The sequence below is a fragment of the Dysidea avara genome, chromosome 2 (genome assembly GCF_963678975.1).
Source record: "Dysidea avara chromosome 2, odDysAvar1.4, whole genome shotgun sequence".
In the NCBI taxonomy this organism is placed as follows: Eukaryota; Metazoa; Porifera; class Demospongiae; order Dictyoceratida; family Dysideidae; genus Dysidea; species Dysidea avara.
In genome coordinates, this window is record NC_089273.1 from 43813491 (window position 1) to 43829265 (window position 15775).

General features: G+C 36.8%; 1 protein-coding gene across 47 annotated transcripts; it reads left to right on the forward strand.

The window, feature by feature from the left end:
- The first annotated feature begins 1340 nt into the window (after positions 1–1340).
- Positions 1341–15241, forward strand: LOC136247426 (uncharacterized). 47 transcript variants are annotated; one of them, XM_066039097.1, is made up of 27 exons: positions 1342–1726; positions 5542–5714; positions 11899–12070; positions 12601–12621; positions 12745–12774; positions 12822–12854; positions 12902–12934; positions 12982–13014; positions 13065–13094; positions 13142–13174; positions 13225–13254; positions 13305–13334; positions 13385–13414; positions 13539–13568; positions 14096–14128; positions 14176–14208; positions 14256–14288; positions 14336–14368; positions 14416–14442; positions 14490–14522; positions 14570–14602; positions 14650–14682; positions 14733–14750; positions 14798–14830; positions 14878–14910; positions 14961–14984; positions 15037–15241. In XM_066039097.1, the coding sequence occupies exons 1-27, from the start codon at positions 1702–1704 to the stop codon at positions 15159–15161; spliced, it is 1194 nt and encodes a 397-aa protein (XP_065895169.1). In that variant the 5' UTR covers positions 1342–1701; the 3' UTR covers positions 15162–15241. The 47 variants fall into 47 exon arrangements, with proteins under 47 accessions (XP_065895209.1, XP_065895169.1, XP_065895170.1 ...); XM_066039098.1 differs by having other exon boundaries at positions 14881–14910; XM_066039105.1 differs by having other exon boundaries at positions 14801–14830.
- Positions 15242–15775: the final 534 nt, after the last annotated feature.

A 15775-nucleotide genomic window follows, 5' to 3' on the forward strand; every position in this document is an offset into this window, starting at 1 on the left:
TCTTTGTTTACCTATACTGTACAACCAAGAGTTCGTAATACTGATTTGTATGGGGGAGAGTGTCTAACTCTCAGTATGGCCTGTACAAACACCCTGCATAAAGTTCACCTTTCATCAAATCAACACCTTTACTGGGGGATAGAAAACTGTTGATTAGTGTTGCTGAAGAAGGTAAAGCCTTTGTTCTGAAATAAGGCCGAGGTGTTACTTTTAGCAGGGTGTTTGGTGAATGCATTCAAGTTATACACTCTCCACCTTATTATGAACTCTTGGTACAACTTCAAAGGAAAATGAAGAAAACATACAGATGAATCAATACAATCACTACAGTAAGGTGAATTACAGACTAGTGAGATCTTGGTTAATTAATGACAGTGGTTGGAGATTAAGTGTGGTAGCTTCTTGTTCTTGAATACGTTCAGTTGCAAAGTGGAAGTACAAATCAAAATGGGATATCAATTTCATTATGTATACATAAATAATCTAGCATTACTATTTCATTTGTCCTCCACTTAAACATGCTACAACAGTACTAGTGTCAGTACATTGGCAGTGAGTCTACCTTGAAATCTCAACTCTAGAGTAGATCCAACACAGGACAGCCCGCACTCTAACAAATACATGTGATCCCATTGTAATTTCATGGACCAGCTGGACTGGGAATCACTTGAAAATAGACGAACAAATTAACCTGTTTTGTTTGAAGTGAAGCATGTGAAATGTTACACTTAAGAAATCCTAGGATTCTTAGGTGGCATGTAATTAATGTGAGTGTTCCATTTCAGGTCTGACTAGATACATTGAAATCACACACACATCCTGGTCCAAATCATGTTTGCCTGGTGGCTACGGGCATGGTTTCACATGCGGCTTATAATAGAGATTTGGCTGATCTTGGAGTTTTGGCATTTAGCCTGATTCAAGGCTAGCAGTCAGACACATCCTTGAATTGTGCAACAGATAAATCAGCTCACTATTGAATACGGCATTAGTCCATTGCACCAGCTGTTAATATATAAATAACTCCATGCATACACTTCAGTGATGTTTGCAGAATATACCCTCCTTGCGGTCTGCCAAAATATTTGCTCCTCACACACTGCACAAAATTCTTCAAGTTTTAATTCAGCTGGCTCTTTCCTGTTACCAGTATCTTCCTGCTTGCTTTATTTATACGCTGACTTTTGACTTGAAAGACCGGCCCAGACTGTTTTCTAAAGTCTAAATAAGAAAAACAGCTCACATAAAGTTCCCTTCCGTATGGATGAACATCACTGATACAGCTCATCCCACAATAATACTTCGTTACTAATGACAACCAACAAAAAACCACAATCGATCCGTTAATTCTTTTTATCTTATGTTTAATCACCCACTGGAGATGCCACTGCTAACTTATAAGGGAAGTTTCAGCAATGGTAAGTTGCAAGCTTCAATTTGAGAAAGCGTTCCGTTCCGTGGTTTAGTCAACCTAATATCATACGAACATTTAGAAGGATGTTCTAAACTACAAAACCCCGTGATTTTGGAATATTGTTCTAAAGTTATGGGGCGGAAATTATGGAAGGATGTTCTATATTTTCTGGAGTAGTATACTACATCATATACTGACAGCACGTTGTTTTACTGTAAAGCGCGAAAGCACGCGGGAGATACTCGAGGAGGTGGTTTCCTAATCGTCTCGTCTTAGTAGAGAGGCAGATGGCAGATTATTCTATGATGGAAGGTATGTACTTAACTAAAAGGGTATTTTACTCATGATATTTTAAACAGTGTGGTGATTTGTCTATGTCACGTGAGAAAAAATCAACTCTAGTAAACTAACCACTAGCATCTAAATTAATGTGATTAATAGGAGATAGGAAGTGCATGATTTAGTTGTCTAGGTCCATTACATCATCTTGTAGTACAGTGTGTTAAGCCAAACCCTGCTTTGGTGGTTGCATGTGACTGAGAACTTATTCAGTCTGTATGTGTCTCAGTTATTTCAATAATGATGGTTTCTCTCTCGGGTGTGCCGTCACTACAGTGTAGCTCAAGCATGTAATGCACCTGTCAATGTCATGCTCCACCTACCTCCATTGCTGCATTGCATTTTTGAGCCATAAACATTATTCTTTGAAATGCTTTTTTGTGTAGCAAGGTCTAATATTTGTTGCACAGAGGCCTTCGTCAGTGGTAAATCATTATGGATAAAGAGCAACAGGCTCATTACATTTTTTAACAGAGAAACGCTGATAGTGACCATAAATCCAGAGCCAAGCTAAACTAAATTGATTAGCAATTTTTTTTTTCATTTATGTATTTTCACCCCTTGCCATGCCCACATGGGTGCTTTAACACCACTGTACATGTGTGGTTGCATGTGACCGAGGACTTTTTCCTCTTGTCTACATTTTTCTCATTGTTTCACAGATGGCTAATAATTGTGCACTTATCACTGTCATGCCCCACCTACACCCAGGTGGGGATTAGTAGGGGATCTGTTGCCTTAACTCGTCCCCAGGGTAGAGACATATGCAACACGAATAGCCATACTTTACCATAATTATTGTCAATGATTCCTGGGTTACTAGTAGGCGATTTGCAACTCGGAAGTTGTCCCTATGTGGTGGGGAATTTGTCATCTAGCAATTACAAATCCCCACCTCTGTCCAACCTGGTATTATCACCTCATGACATTATTGTACAAGGGGTAATCACAACCAATAATCCTGTAGAACCATTTGCAACTGGGATCAAGATTTTTGATCAATGATAATATATTATCTTGATTGCTTGATTTCATCTATAAAGGTGTCCTGATTGCATGACAATTTGACACATAAGCTTTGTAAATTTGTGCTTCATTTGCAAGTTTGTTTGCTAAGGTGGTTGATTGTCCGATTTTGGATGCTTTGATTGATCCCTTCATTCAGTGTAAATTAGCATCTTGATTGCTTGACTCAACTTTTATCCCAGTCTCAAATGGTTCTGCAGGATCATATTTGTAGTATAACTACCCCTTATAGCAAGTACGGTGTTACCCCTCTCATAGAACTGTCATTGTAAAGGGAACTGTGCATTTAACTTTCATATAATAGAGAATTTCTTATGTCCGTATAGAGCTTTATATTTATACATACATTATGACATCACTGTACACAGTCAGCATCGCTAGGCATAGATGTGACATATTTAGCTGATCGTGCTATGATGGCTTGAGGTGTAGTAAGTATTTAAATTATTTATAAACCATAGTGCTCTAAGATAGCTAGTAGTAGTGTTGAGCGCTATACTAAAAGTTAAAAGATAGTATGGTTCTGTGGGATGGTATTGCAGTACAATTTCAGTGTTGAGTAATTATATATGTGCTGACCACAATGCATGACATTACAAGTTTTTTAATATATATATTGGAAGCTATTGGGTCTCCATCCAAAGTATTTCTAAACAAAATTATGTTCTATTTTAAAATCATGATCGACTGTACACTACCTCACCTTATTCATCTATTAAAGTGGTGTTTTTGTGTTGAGCGCTTCCAAATGGAAAACGAACAGCACAAGGTTGTACAATAGGCATTAATGCACCAACGTTGAAACCGGGTCACTACTGCTGACCCGGATGACCCACTGACCCGGATTTGACCTGGATGTGACCCGGATTGACCCGGATTAATTAAAGCCGAGACGTGCGATAAGAGCTATGTTTCGGCTAGTCTCAAGTGAGCGAGCGAGACTACGTTTTGAGCGTTTGATTCATGTTGAGTAAATATTGCAACTTCAGCCTAGCTGTAGGTTGAAGACCAAAACAAAAAAAAAAAAAAAAAAAAAAAAGGTCATCACCTACTGACAATAGCCATAGATACCCTCAGTTTCGTACTACATACTGCACTTACTAATAAATGGGTGTAGCTGAGCGTATGTTGGTAACGCGATAAGTGGGCGTGGCTCATGAAAGAGCTATGCGATAGCGTTTATAAGTTTCCACGTCGTCAAACGAACAATTTTGTTTCTCACGTGATCCAATCCGGGTCAGACCCGGATAATTTGTAAACCGGGTCGGACCCAGATGGCCTGGAGAAATTGTGACTCGGATGACCCGACCCGGTTTCAACGCTGTAATGCACAGCTTGTATAATCTGAAATCACAAAGACAGGTGCGTGTGGTACTTTCAATGTTTATATAGGACTCGGTTTTGATGGTATTTATTGCCAAAATGCATCAGTAGTGGTACTTGCTAGTCGAGTTCGATTATAGTATTGTGGTATAGTAGTAGGCAAATATAAAATAGGCATTTTAGTACAAGTGTAAGGAATATTCAATATGAGTAGGGTTTAAAGTAATAAAAGTGCTGAAAGAATAGAGATTACCTGTATCTATCACCAAAAGTCATGCTAGCACACTCATAATTCCTACTTCAGTAGAGTCTCGGCAACTTATAGCATGGCTTCTGTTGGTCAATAATCTCCCTTCTTTCAACAGTTTTTATAATTTTGATCCCTATACACATTGAATTTTTTTGTTACACTTGTTTGTGTGTTTTTTTTACCAGAACAGATTGTTGTAATTCACTGAATTGTTACTTTATGAGTAATCAATTACTGTACATTGAAAACATAGCTCTTTTTAAACTGCTTATTACACATGTGTCTTCTTAGCTGTTTTATAGTTAGTCCATCATGATATGTTGTGCAAATTCTCTAAAGAAAGCCTCAAGGCTATTCATGATTTTTGTTCACGTACAAAGGGGACACACCTCTGTTTGATTGGAGAAGAAACTTAAATTCTAGTTAGTTAAAAAAGCTATCTGTGTTGTTTTTCTGTGGTTAAACGTCTGTTTCAGCAGTTAGGAAATCTCCTATTTAGCAATTTTATTAAAGGATTGGACCACACCCTCTTTCAACACGACCAAATTAGCAACTGTACTGGTATAGTGTAGCTTAAGTCTAATATTACAATATATATCATCCCAAATCAGCTTACTTTTTGCTCTGCATACTTTTGTTGAACAGTCAGCTTTGAAAGTTCTTACATGTACAGCTGTTGCTTTGCATAGGGATAATGATTTCTAACCTTCAAAGTTTGTGTATAAGTGTTGGTTAGCTTTCTTATAGGGAAATACAGTAAAAGGTTTGGAGGTTGGCTGCGGGTATTGACAATGGAGCTGGTCTTCCAGCCATCCTGCCTGTCAGTCTTAGAGTGATTAGTTTGAATTTAAATTTGATGATTTTTCACAAATGATGACCTGTATTTGTTTTATGGTTTGTTTTAATTGGTCTTATATGAACAAAAAATATTGTACAAATGTACCCCTAAAAGAGAGCCAGATCTCTGATTGCTAAGACAAACAGCTATATTTAACTCTGATGAGTAATGAGCATCACATTTTTTGAAGTTCTAATGTATGTCACCTATTAATGAGATGCCTGTCAGTCCGAAACTCAAAGTATGCAACTTTTATTTAGTATTTTACTCAAATTCATAATATTTCTATGTAAAAATCTATACATATATTGCGTACCATGCATTTTTCTACCAATTATATCTTTTTTCCAGAGGTAGTTTCTACTTGCCCTACCAAAAAGTGCCAGCATTGTGGACAGCAATGTGCAATTGCCTTCAGATCCTGCCCCAGTTGCAATGAGAATTTTCCAGATTGCCTGAAACGCCAGGCAAATGGACCTGTTAGGCAGCATCCATCAAGTCTTGTTACTATAATGCAGAAAAAGGTTTGATATTTGTTTACATTGCTTTGTTATAGTGCACTATACACATACTTATATTATACAGTATGGCAGTACTGTTTATTAAGGCTCATGAAGTTTTGGGCTTTCTCACAAGAATTTTTTGACTAGAAGCCAGCCTCACTGTACCTTCATGATGTTTTGGCAGGTAGAATCAAGCTCTTCAGAACTCCCATAATTGTTTCTGTTAAGTTGATACGAAATTAATGTTTTTTTAATTTATAAGACAAATTTAACTACCTGATTTCTTCTGACAAGCATAACTCGATCGATAACGGCTAGGTCTATGGGCTTGAATTTTTCACTGTAAGACGTTGCTCCAGCTGGACAGTTGCCTTTGGCACACCACTCTATGTACACTCCATACATCATGGGTCCTCTCCTTATGCTTTTTTGTCCCATTTCTTTTCACTTAGAGCAAAAGGTGTCAATTTGTAGTAGCGCACGATGGCTTCCCACAGTAGCTTTATATCAGAAATCGGCTGTAGTGCCCATTGCAACTAGGTTGTTTGTAGAGGTAGTTGTCATGCTGTAGAAATGCTATGTAGTGCGCTAAACATAGCTGGGAACGATGCATAATGGCTGCCACTACACTTTTCAATAATTGATAGTTGGGAGCACGCTAGCACGTGTTCGAATCTTGTAAACGCCATACATGACAGCGTTGAGTAGTGTTAGTGGTTATTTTATCACGCTAACCACTAACGACGTTTTCCACTAGTAATGATGCGGTTCTTCTTTTTGATTTGGCCTGCAACAGTATCATGTACCAATTGTGAGAATGGCAGCATCCTTGAATTTCCCACACAAAGGGGTGTATACAGTGTGTACATAGTTACATATGTATAATTATACATATGTACTGTACAACATGCATGCATACGTACCTACATACATAGATACATACATATACAAATGATACCTCACCTAATAGGTTGAAAGATGCTATAACTTCAGCTCTTTCATAGCCTAACATGCTGATGTTACACCAATTGCTTTTTTGCACTGTGGGGTGGTAATAAACACAGTGACCACAACCCTACCCCACATGCACCTTATCAACATGATTACATACCTTACCAGAGCAATTCCATCTGAGCCTGAAGATTAGGAATGTTATATTACGTACATTGGGAATCATAGAAATAAAAAGTAAAGAAACAGGGAAGGTCACCTACCTGCAGATATGCTAATGGATATTTACCAGTCTATGGATGGTTTCCGATTTCAAGTTTATTCTCACCCTTACAGTCAATTTTTGCAACTATATATGTATATATATTAATACCATACCTGTTTCACTGCCCATACAAAAGTCTCAATAGTAGCAGTGAAATTTATCCCGTATTTCACTGGTAGTAGTGAAAAAGCTGTAATTGCAATTTCATTGGCTAGAATTTATGTTAACAATGTAGCGCCAATTAGTGTTTACGCCTGTTTACGCTAATGCACAGCATGTGTATATGCAGTATATCACTTGTACATTTGATATACACATTTGATTGGCTAAAAATTTTTAATAGTGTTTAGTTGTTTTACCAGTTAGGCATATCCGACTTGACAACTAGTGGTACCATAGTAATCAATACATGTCACCTAGCAACAACATTGTTGCCTAGCAACTAGGCAATCACTAATAATTCTAAAATGATTTTGACAGCATAGCAACGGTTGCTAAGCAACCACTCAAAGGCATATTCCTAGGTCAGGTTTAAATTTAGTTGCCTAGCAATAGTTGCTGTTGATTGTTGGACCAATTTTTAAGAAGATTGCAGGCTGCAACACATGTGCATACTCCTTCAGCATGCTAATCACAAGAAATTACTTACCAGTACTAATAATGGTGTAAAAACATGAGAAATTGCTGTTACTGCTTCCAAGTGGGATACGAGATGTTATATTAACATAATTATACTACAGATATCATGGTATTCGAAATATATACCAAAAGATATACCTATTTAGGAAAGGGTGCTATAGTGCGAGGCTTTGCCTCGCACTATAACATCTTTTCTAAGTAATTTGTATATCTTTTGGTATATATTTCGAATACCATGATATCTGTAGTATAACATATATGTATATTTAGACTCTATTTAGGCTGTTTTGGGTGGGTAATAAATCTCATATACTCCACCTTATTTTCTAATATACTCCACGCCTTCAGGCACAATATAACATATACTCAAAATCTAGGTTTATCCAATCGCTATGCATTGTTCACGTGCAGTGATTTAATGAGCACTATTATTTTGTCACTTGAGGACGTATAGTTGCCATAGCGCTAGTATTATCGCACCGCTTTTGCCGAGCCTACAGCAGAAACAGCCGTGGATGAGGTAAGTAATCTGAGTGTAATGTGAAATAGAGTCTAAAGCAGTTATACAGGCACAATGTGGAGTCTATGAAATTTATAAACCCTAAGGCCCCGGGCTGTAACCGTATAACTATTATATATATATATATATATATATGTATACCACTAAAACTTAGGTTAGTTAGCATAGAAAGTATTAGTTGGTTTTGTTTATACACTAATCATGGAGAATCGAGTGATGTTGTATACTGGGCATGCAGTTGATGACAGTAGCACCACAGCCCATGTAAAGTCCTGTTTAGTAGAGATATATGTAATATTCCAGAGTACTCTGAGATGCATAGTAAAATGTAACTGCAATGTACAGCCTGGCACCCACAATAAATATTAGAAACTTGGCCTTTATATATAAAAGTAACAGCTGCCACATAATATCTTTTCACCTATTAGGTGAGTGGTGCATAACATGTACTCATGCTTTGCCTGATATACACGCACTTGTCTCCATTATATATTTATTAAATAATAGTACAGTAGTAACTGTATATTATGGATCATTTGTTTGAGACTTTCTCGTGCGAAATATCGACTATAGACCAGCCTCAAAATACCTTTGTGATGCCTTTGCAGTATTGCTTGGGTAGAATCAAGTCAAAAACCCTTCCATTGAGTTGCTACAGAATTTTGAAGTTATTTGACAATTTTCTAATGAGTGACTAACTTACTTACTAACTAGCTGACTAACTGCCTGATGCCTTCAGACAAGTATAACTTGATAACTGCCAAGGCTACAGGCTTGCTTTTTTTACTGTTAGATGTCACTTCACCTCAACAGGTGCCTATAAATATTCCATTCCAAAGCACTTACAATGCATGCATCAAGGAGGCAGCTACCTTTGACCTCCTTTGTGAGGTAAATTGTGCCCCATAAAGTTTTAAAGTTAACAAGTCGATGTTGAGCTACTTCTAAAACCAGGCGCCCATGCAGTTAATGCTAACCTCTGCAATTGCTAAGTATAATTAGTAGCAGATTTCCTCTTGTTTTGTTGCATTAAGCTTGCAGCATGATTTTGTTTTTAATGTATAATTAAAATTATTTTGTAATTCATGAATTATTTCGTATTTCATAACTTACCATTATTTTGTTGCTAAGTAGGTGCAACTTGTTTTGAAAGCAAATAACGCTTTGTACTATCTTATTAACTGCTTTTTAGTTCATCTATTATGTTAATTAATATTTGTTTAAGCACTACTATTATGTGCTAGAACACAGAGATATAATGATGACATGTTCTAAGGACAGGATACACATGAAACCACCCAGATTTACGATGCGATAAAAATAAAGTTTATCGTCATCTTTTCTTAACCTCCATCTTCATGTATACAAAGGCACTGATGAACCTTATATTTACACAATCGAACATGGTAGCCAAGTACATTCTGAAAGTGCTAGCTCAATTACATTGTACAAGACATTTTGTAAGTTTGTAAAAGGAATTATGACAGACATGAAACCTAAATATCCAAGCTTAGATATGATGGATAATATTACTCAAGCATGTGCTAAGTGCAAAGTAAACAAGTAAGAATTTTAATGGGCAAAGGATAATGAATGCTCTTCTACTTTGGCAAGTGTACTGTATTCTCCATGCAGTACTGTATCTGCCTCATACAGAACACTTTGGCAAATACAGTACAGTCATACAGAACAGTTATGTAAGGAATGTTACAAAACCAATCCCAGTTGGACCAGCATGATTGATCACGTACACGACAATTTAAATCACTAAAACTAGCTAAGTCAATCCTCCAGTTTGTTCTATGACCATACAAGCACTACTGATGGTATGATATCCGAAAATTGAAGTGATCTGAATACTCAAGATGAGTGCTCTTTTGAGGAAAACAATAAGGCAGGCCAGGAAGTACAATATGACACCATTAGCACCACCTGCTTGTGTGTACAAAAATATAGCACTTGGGGTGTGTCTCAAGACTAATGCAGTACTTGGCTTTGCCTCATGCTGTATTAGTCTCTCAACATGTCCCCTCGTGTTCTGTACACACACACACACACACACACACACACACACACACACACACACACACACACACGGCAGTGCTTTTACTATAACAAACGTAGTAATATGAATACCTACGTTTATGTGTTGTCATAGCATTTTCAAAATGAAATGTACACAGTACAAATACCTGTAACTTTATCTTGGAACAAGGGTGCTGGTGGAACCAGTATACTTGGATATGGATATTATATATCACTGTCACTACTTGCATTTGAGAGATTTTCAAACACTTAAAAAACTTTATTGAGAATTTAGACTATGAGGGATTTCGCACAAGAGGACTAGCTACTGGATAGATTTTACTTTAAGAAACTTCTTTTTAAAAATCAATTTGTGTGATCTCTGCCAAGTAAATGTTTACAGTAAGAGGCAACTACCCTAAGGTTGCAACCAATTGCAATGGCTAAAAGTGTGGTACAATTTAGTGTGAATGGATTCATCAGAGAACTGGTAACTACTAAGAGCAGAGCAAGGAAAGAGAATGTCTTAGCCATCTAGACCTTTAGTGGATGAAGTTGTATTAGCAAGTAAGAGCTAGTAGTATCAGCAAGAACTCTAGTAATAGCTATAATGGCAGCAAGTAGTGACTATAGTATAGTGTAGCAGCATGTATAATGACTGTGACACCGACAGTGGAGTAGTAAACTTTGGTACGGTGAGCATGTGCATTATGCTTTATGCTTCAGGTATACCTAGCTGTATCAGTAATCACGCCAGCATGTTTGGCGGGTGCATATATAGAGGAGGGTGGTATTGTGGTGGACTGGAAGCGGACCATTATGCTTCACCTGGACCTTGTATGTTCGGACCATTTGTGCATTGGCAGTACAGCTATTTCACAATAATGCTAGATACATATAGTATCTGACCCTCTCATTAGATTCTGTATTTCTGTTTTCAATGCATACATCCAATTTTATAATGCAGCAAATGCCTATTTCATCATTTTCATTTACCTCCTAATCACAAATGAGTCATGGATGGGATAGGACTATACAGTGGAACCAGTCTTAGCGGCCACCTGTATAAATACACCGCCTCTCTATAAAGGCCACTCTTGAATATCAGTACTGAGACATTTATACACTATAGTATGTTCACGTTGAGCTGAATCCTCAAAAACATTTAATAACTCATGGATGCAATTACACACGATCTTGAAATTTGGCTCATTTGTAGTACTGCTTGACCTGCTAAAAATATTTCAAAATCTTTTTGTTCAAATGTTTGAGATAATATTTATGGCCAATCAAAATTTTCACAATACATTTCCTATGGGGAAGCCATATAAGTACACTGTCCATTACAGCCCTTTCGTGAACTTGTTATGAAGCCAAACTGTACATGTCTGTTGTTGACACTTTTGCTGTTACCAATAATCATCTGTTTGGCTGAAATGTTAACTCTGTTGAGAAAAAAATCCACTTTTAATTTTTAGCTTTTTTTCAGAATTCAGCTCAACGTGAACATACTATAATTAATCCAACTGTATAAGCAACCACCTGCTTATTAATTATTTAAGGCTGCGAAATTTTGGCCCAAAGATAACCATCATAAATAGGTTCCACTGTTCCTCTCTAAATAGTGAGTAGTTGATTTGTAGATTAAACGTGAATAATTGGATACAGATGTATTGCATGTGGACAAGGTGGTAGTGTGCTGTCAAGTGTTTACAAACAAAGTAACTGTATGTTATATGTAGGTCACAAAGAGTGTTAAATGTATGGTTTGATATGTATTTTTACTGTGTGTGCTTGTCTTTCAGGCCAACCAGCTCAATCAGCTGGGATATGATATCTTTATCCTCGGGCACAAGAGAAATGCTGTCAACCCATCTCATATTAATTTTACGACACCTGGTATAGCTAAAGAATTTGTTAAAGATTACCCTAAACTTTTTGAGGGGTGGAAAACATATTGCTCATCAAAATCACGAGGTGTGAGTTGTTATTGTGTATTGACTACTTATCATACAACTAATTTATATAAGAACACATTGCATTTTTGTATTTGCAATTTAGCACAGTATATTCTGTACCTATTGGCAAGCCAAGGCACAATCCATATGCATATTCACTTGATCAAAAACCACTAGCTTAGAATCAAAACTTGATTAGGCTACCATTTGGGGGTGGCAACTATTTGGGGACAATGTTTATACCATAAGTAGCTCTTAGGTGTGTCAACCATTAAAAAATAAAGACTTTTGTTATAAAAAACAATTTTAAAAAACTAGCTTGCTGCAATGTGTGCTTAAAGGAATGGCTGATAAAAGTATGATTGAAGTATAGCATGTGTACTATATGTACATGTCGTACCTCCTCTGTCTAATAATACTGCAATGTTGCATTCAATTAGACCACATTGCAGATGTGGTTTATTATATGAATACAAAACAACAGTTCTTTTCAACATGTGCATAAACAGTATACTTTCATATGTACCGCTCACATTTTATTTGCCTTAGGACAAAACAGTAATCATCAAGGTATGTATATCTGTAGTAGTGTTAAAAAACATTTCAAGGTTAGTGATCGTAAATTCAATAAAATATTACGTAAAATAAGCCATGGTCATTGATTGGCTATGCACAATATTTACATCATTACAGTAGGATTGTCAACGGCAGGAGAGAATGAAAGTATGATGTTACCATTAGCGACGTGTGTTATTTAATAATTCATTCAGTAGGGTTGACACAGACAGCTACACAGAGTCAAGGTATGATGTTACCATTAGCGACGTGTGTTATTTAATAATTCATTCAGTAGGGTTGACACAGACAGCTACACAGGGTCAAGGTAAGATGTTACCATTAGCAACGTGTATTATTTAATAATTCATTCAGTAGGGTTGACACAGACAGCTACAGAGGATCAAGGTAAGATGTTACCATTAGCGATGTGTGTTATTTAATAATTCATTCAGTAGAGTTGACACAGACAGCTACACAGATTCAAGGTAAGATGTTACCATTAGCGACGTGTGTTATTTAATAATTCATTCAGTAGGGTTGACACAGACAGCTACACAGAGTCAAGGTAAGATGTTACCATTAGCAACGTGTGTTATTTAATAATTCATTCTGTAGGGTTGACACAGACAGCTACAGAGGGTCAAGGTAAGATGTTACCATTAGCAACGTGTGTTATTTAATAATTCATTCTGTAGGGTTGACACAGACAGCTACACAGAGTCAAGGTAAGATGTTACCATTAGCAACGTGTGTTATTTAATAATTCATTCAATAGGGTTGACACAGACAGCTACACAGGGTCAAGGTAAGATGTTACCATTAGCAACATGTGTTATTTAATAATTCATTCAGTAGGGTTGATGCAGACACAGAGTCAAGATAAGATGTTACCATTAGCGATGTGTGTTATTTAATAATTCATTCAGTAGGGTTGACACAGACAGCTACAGAGGGTCAAGGTAAGATGTTACCATCAGCAACATGTGTTATTTAATAATTCATTCAGTAGGGTTGACACAGACAGCTACACAGAGTCAAGGTAAGATGTTACCATTAGCAACGTGTGTTATTTAATAATTCATTCAGTAGGGTTGACACAGACAGCTACACAGGGTCAAGGTAAGATGTTACCATTAGCAACGTGTGTTATTTAATAATTCATTCAGTAGGGTTGACACAGACAGCTACACAGGGTCAAGGTAAGATGTTACCATTAGCGACGTGTATTATTTAATAATTCATTCAGTAGGGTTGACACAGACAGCTACACAGGGTCAAGGTAAGATGTTACCATTAGCGACGTGTATTATTTAATAATTCATTCAGTAGGGTTGACACAGACAGCTACACAGGGTCAAGGTAAGATGTTACCATTAGCGACGTGTATTATTTAATAATTCATTCAGTAGGGTTGACACAGACAGCTACACAGATTCAAGGTAAGATGTTACCATTAGCGACGTGTGTTATTTAATAATTCATTCAGTAGGGTTGACACAGACAGCTACACAGGGTCAAGGTAAGATGTTACCATTAGCGACGTGTGTTATTTAATAATTCATTCAGTAGAGTTGACACAGACAGCTACACAGATTCAAGGTAAGATGTTACCATTAGCGACGTGTGTTATTTAATAATTCATTCAGTAGGGTTGACACAGACAGCTACACAGAGTCAAGGTAAGATGTCACCATTAGCAACGTGTGTTATTTAATAATTCATTCAGTAGGGTTGACACAGACAGCTACACAGAGTCAAGGTAAGATGTTACCATTAGCAACGTGTGTTATTTAATAATTCATTCAGTAGGGTTGATGCAGACACAGAGTCAAGGTAAGATGTTACCATTAGCGATGTGTGTTATTTAATAATTCATTCAGTAGGATTGACACAGACAGCTACAGAGGGTCAAGGTAAGATGTTACCATCAGCAACGTGTGTTATTTAATAATTCATTCAGTAGAGTTGACACAGACAGCTACACAGATTCAAGGTAAGATGTTACCATTAGCAACATGTGTTATTTAATAATTCATTCAGTAGGGTTGACACAGACAGCTACACAGAGTCAAGGTAAGATGTTACCATTAGCAACGTTTGTTATTTAATAATTCATTCTGTAGGGTTGACACAGAGTCAAGGTAAGATGTTACCATTAGCGATGTGTGTTATTTAATAATTCATTCAGTAGGGTTGACACAGACAGCTACAGAGGGTCAAGGTAAGATGTTACCATCAGCAACGTGTGTTATTTAATAATTCATTCAGTAGAGTTGACACAGACAGCTACACAGATTCAAGGTAAGATGTTACCATTAGCGACGTGTGTTATTTAATAATTCATTCAATAGGGTTGTCACAGACACAGAATCAAGGTAAGATGTATTTGATATTCATTGAATTATTGTAATCAATCATATTATGTAGCAAGAAGAAAACGCTGCAGGGAGTGTGATGGCTGCAGGGCCACAAAATGTGGTAACTGCAAATACTGTTTTCACCCTTCATTGAAAAGGGCTTGTATGATGAGGAAATGTATAAATTTGAACTAGTGTACCTGTACATGTAATAATCACTGTTTTAGTTAAGATTGATTTCCTTTTGTTTACTTTAATAAAATATCCATACTGTACATGTGATGGTTAAGAATTGCATGTGACAAAATGGTCTATTATTATATAACTCTTCCGCTATTATATATAAAAGACGGTTCCATTGTTCCTTAATGAACTGTGGCACTGGCTGGTACAAATACTACAAACAGAATACAGGTATTGTACGTAGGTCAGAGAATGTTACTATAGTTGGGATCCTGAGCTGCTGACCTCTTAACTCTTAAGCACATCAAAAAATGGATAGTGTCAGTGTTGGATCACATCCATGGAGATGCCAGGTTGTTGTACAACATACCACCCATGCCTACAATTAGCTAGATGCATTATAATATTCATTTGGATTATAGGTAGAATAAAACCTCATTTACATATCCATGTACGCATACTCGATTATAGTGACAATGTCGAGTAGGTCCCAAACAGCGCTAGTTCATGACCTCATTAATAAGACCATCTCATTATAGTAACCATGTTGAGCAGGTCCAGATCCCATACACAGCTAATAAAGTGTATTTCATGACCTCATTAATAAGATCAACCACCTCATTATA

Excerpts from the sequence above, each read along its gene's own strand:
- LOC136247426 (XM_066039097.1), top strand. The coding sequence starts at position 1,702 with ATGGCAGATTATTCTATGATGGAAG. Across the intron at positions 13,415-13,538 it reads GACAGCTACACAGGGTCAAG|GGTTGACACAGACAGCTACA; the intron begins GTAAGATGTTAC and ends TTCATTCAGTAG. Across the intron at positions 14,911-14,960 it reads GACAGCTACACAGATTCAAG|GGTTGTCACAGACACAGAAT; the intron begins GTAAGATGTTAC and ends TTCATTCAATAG.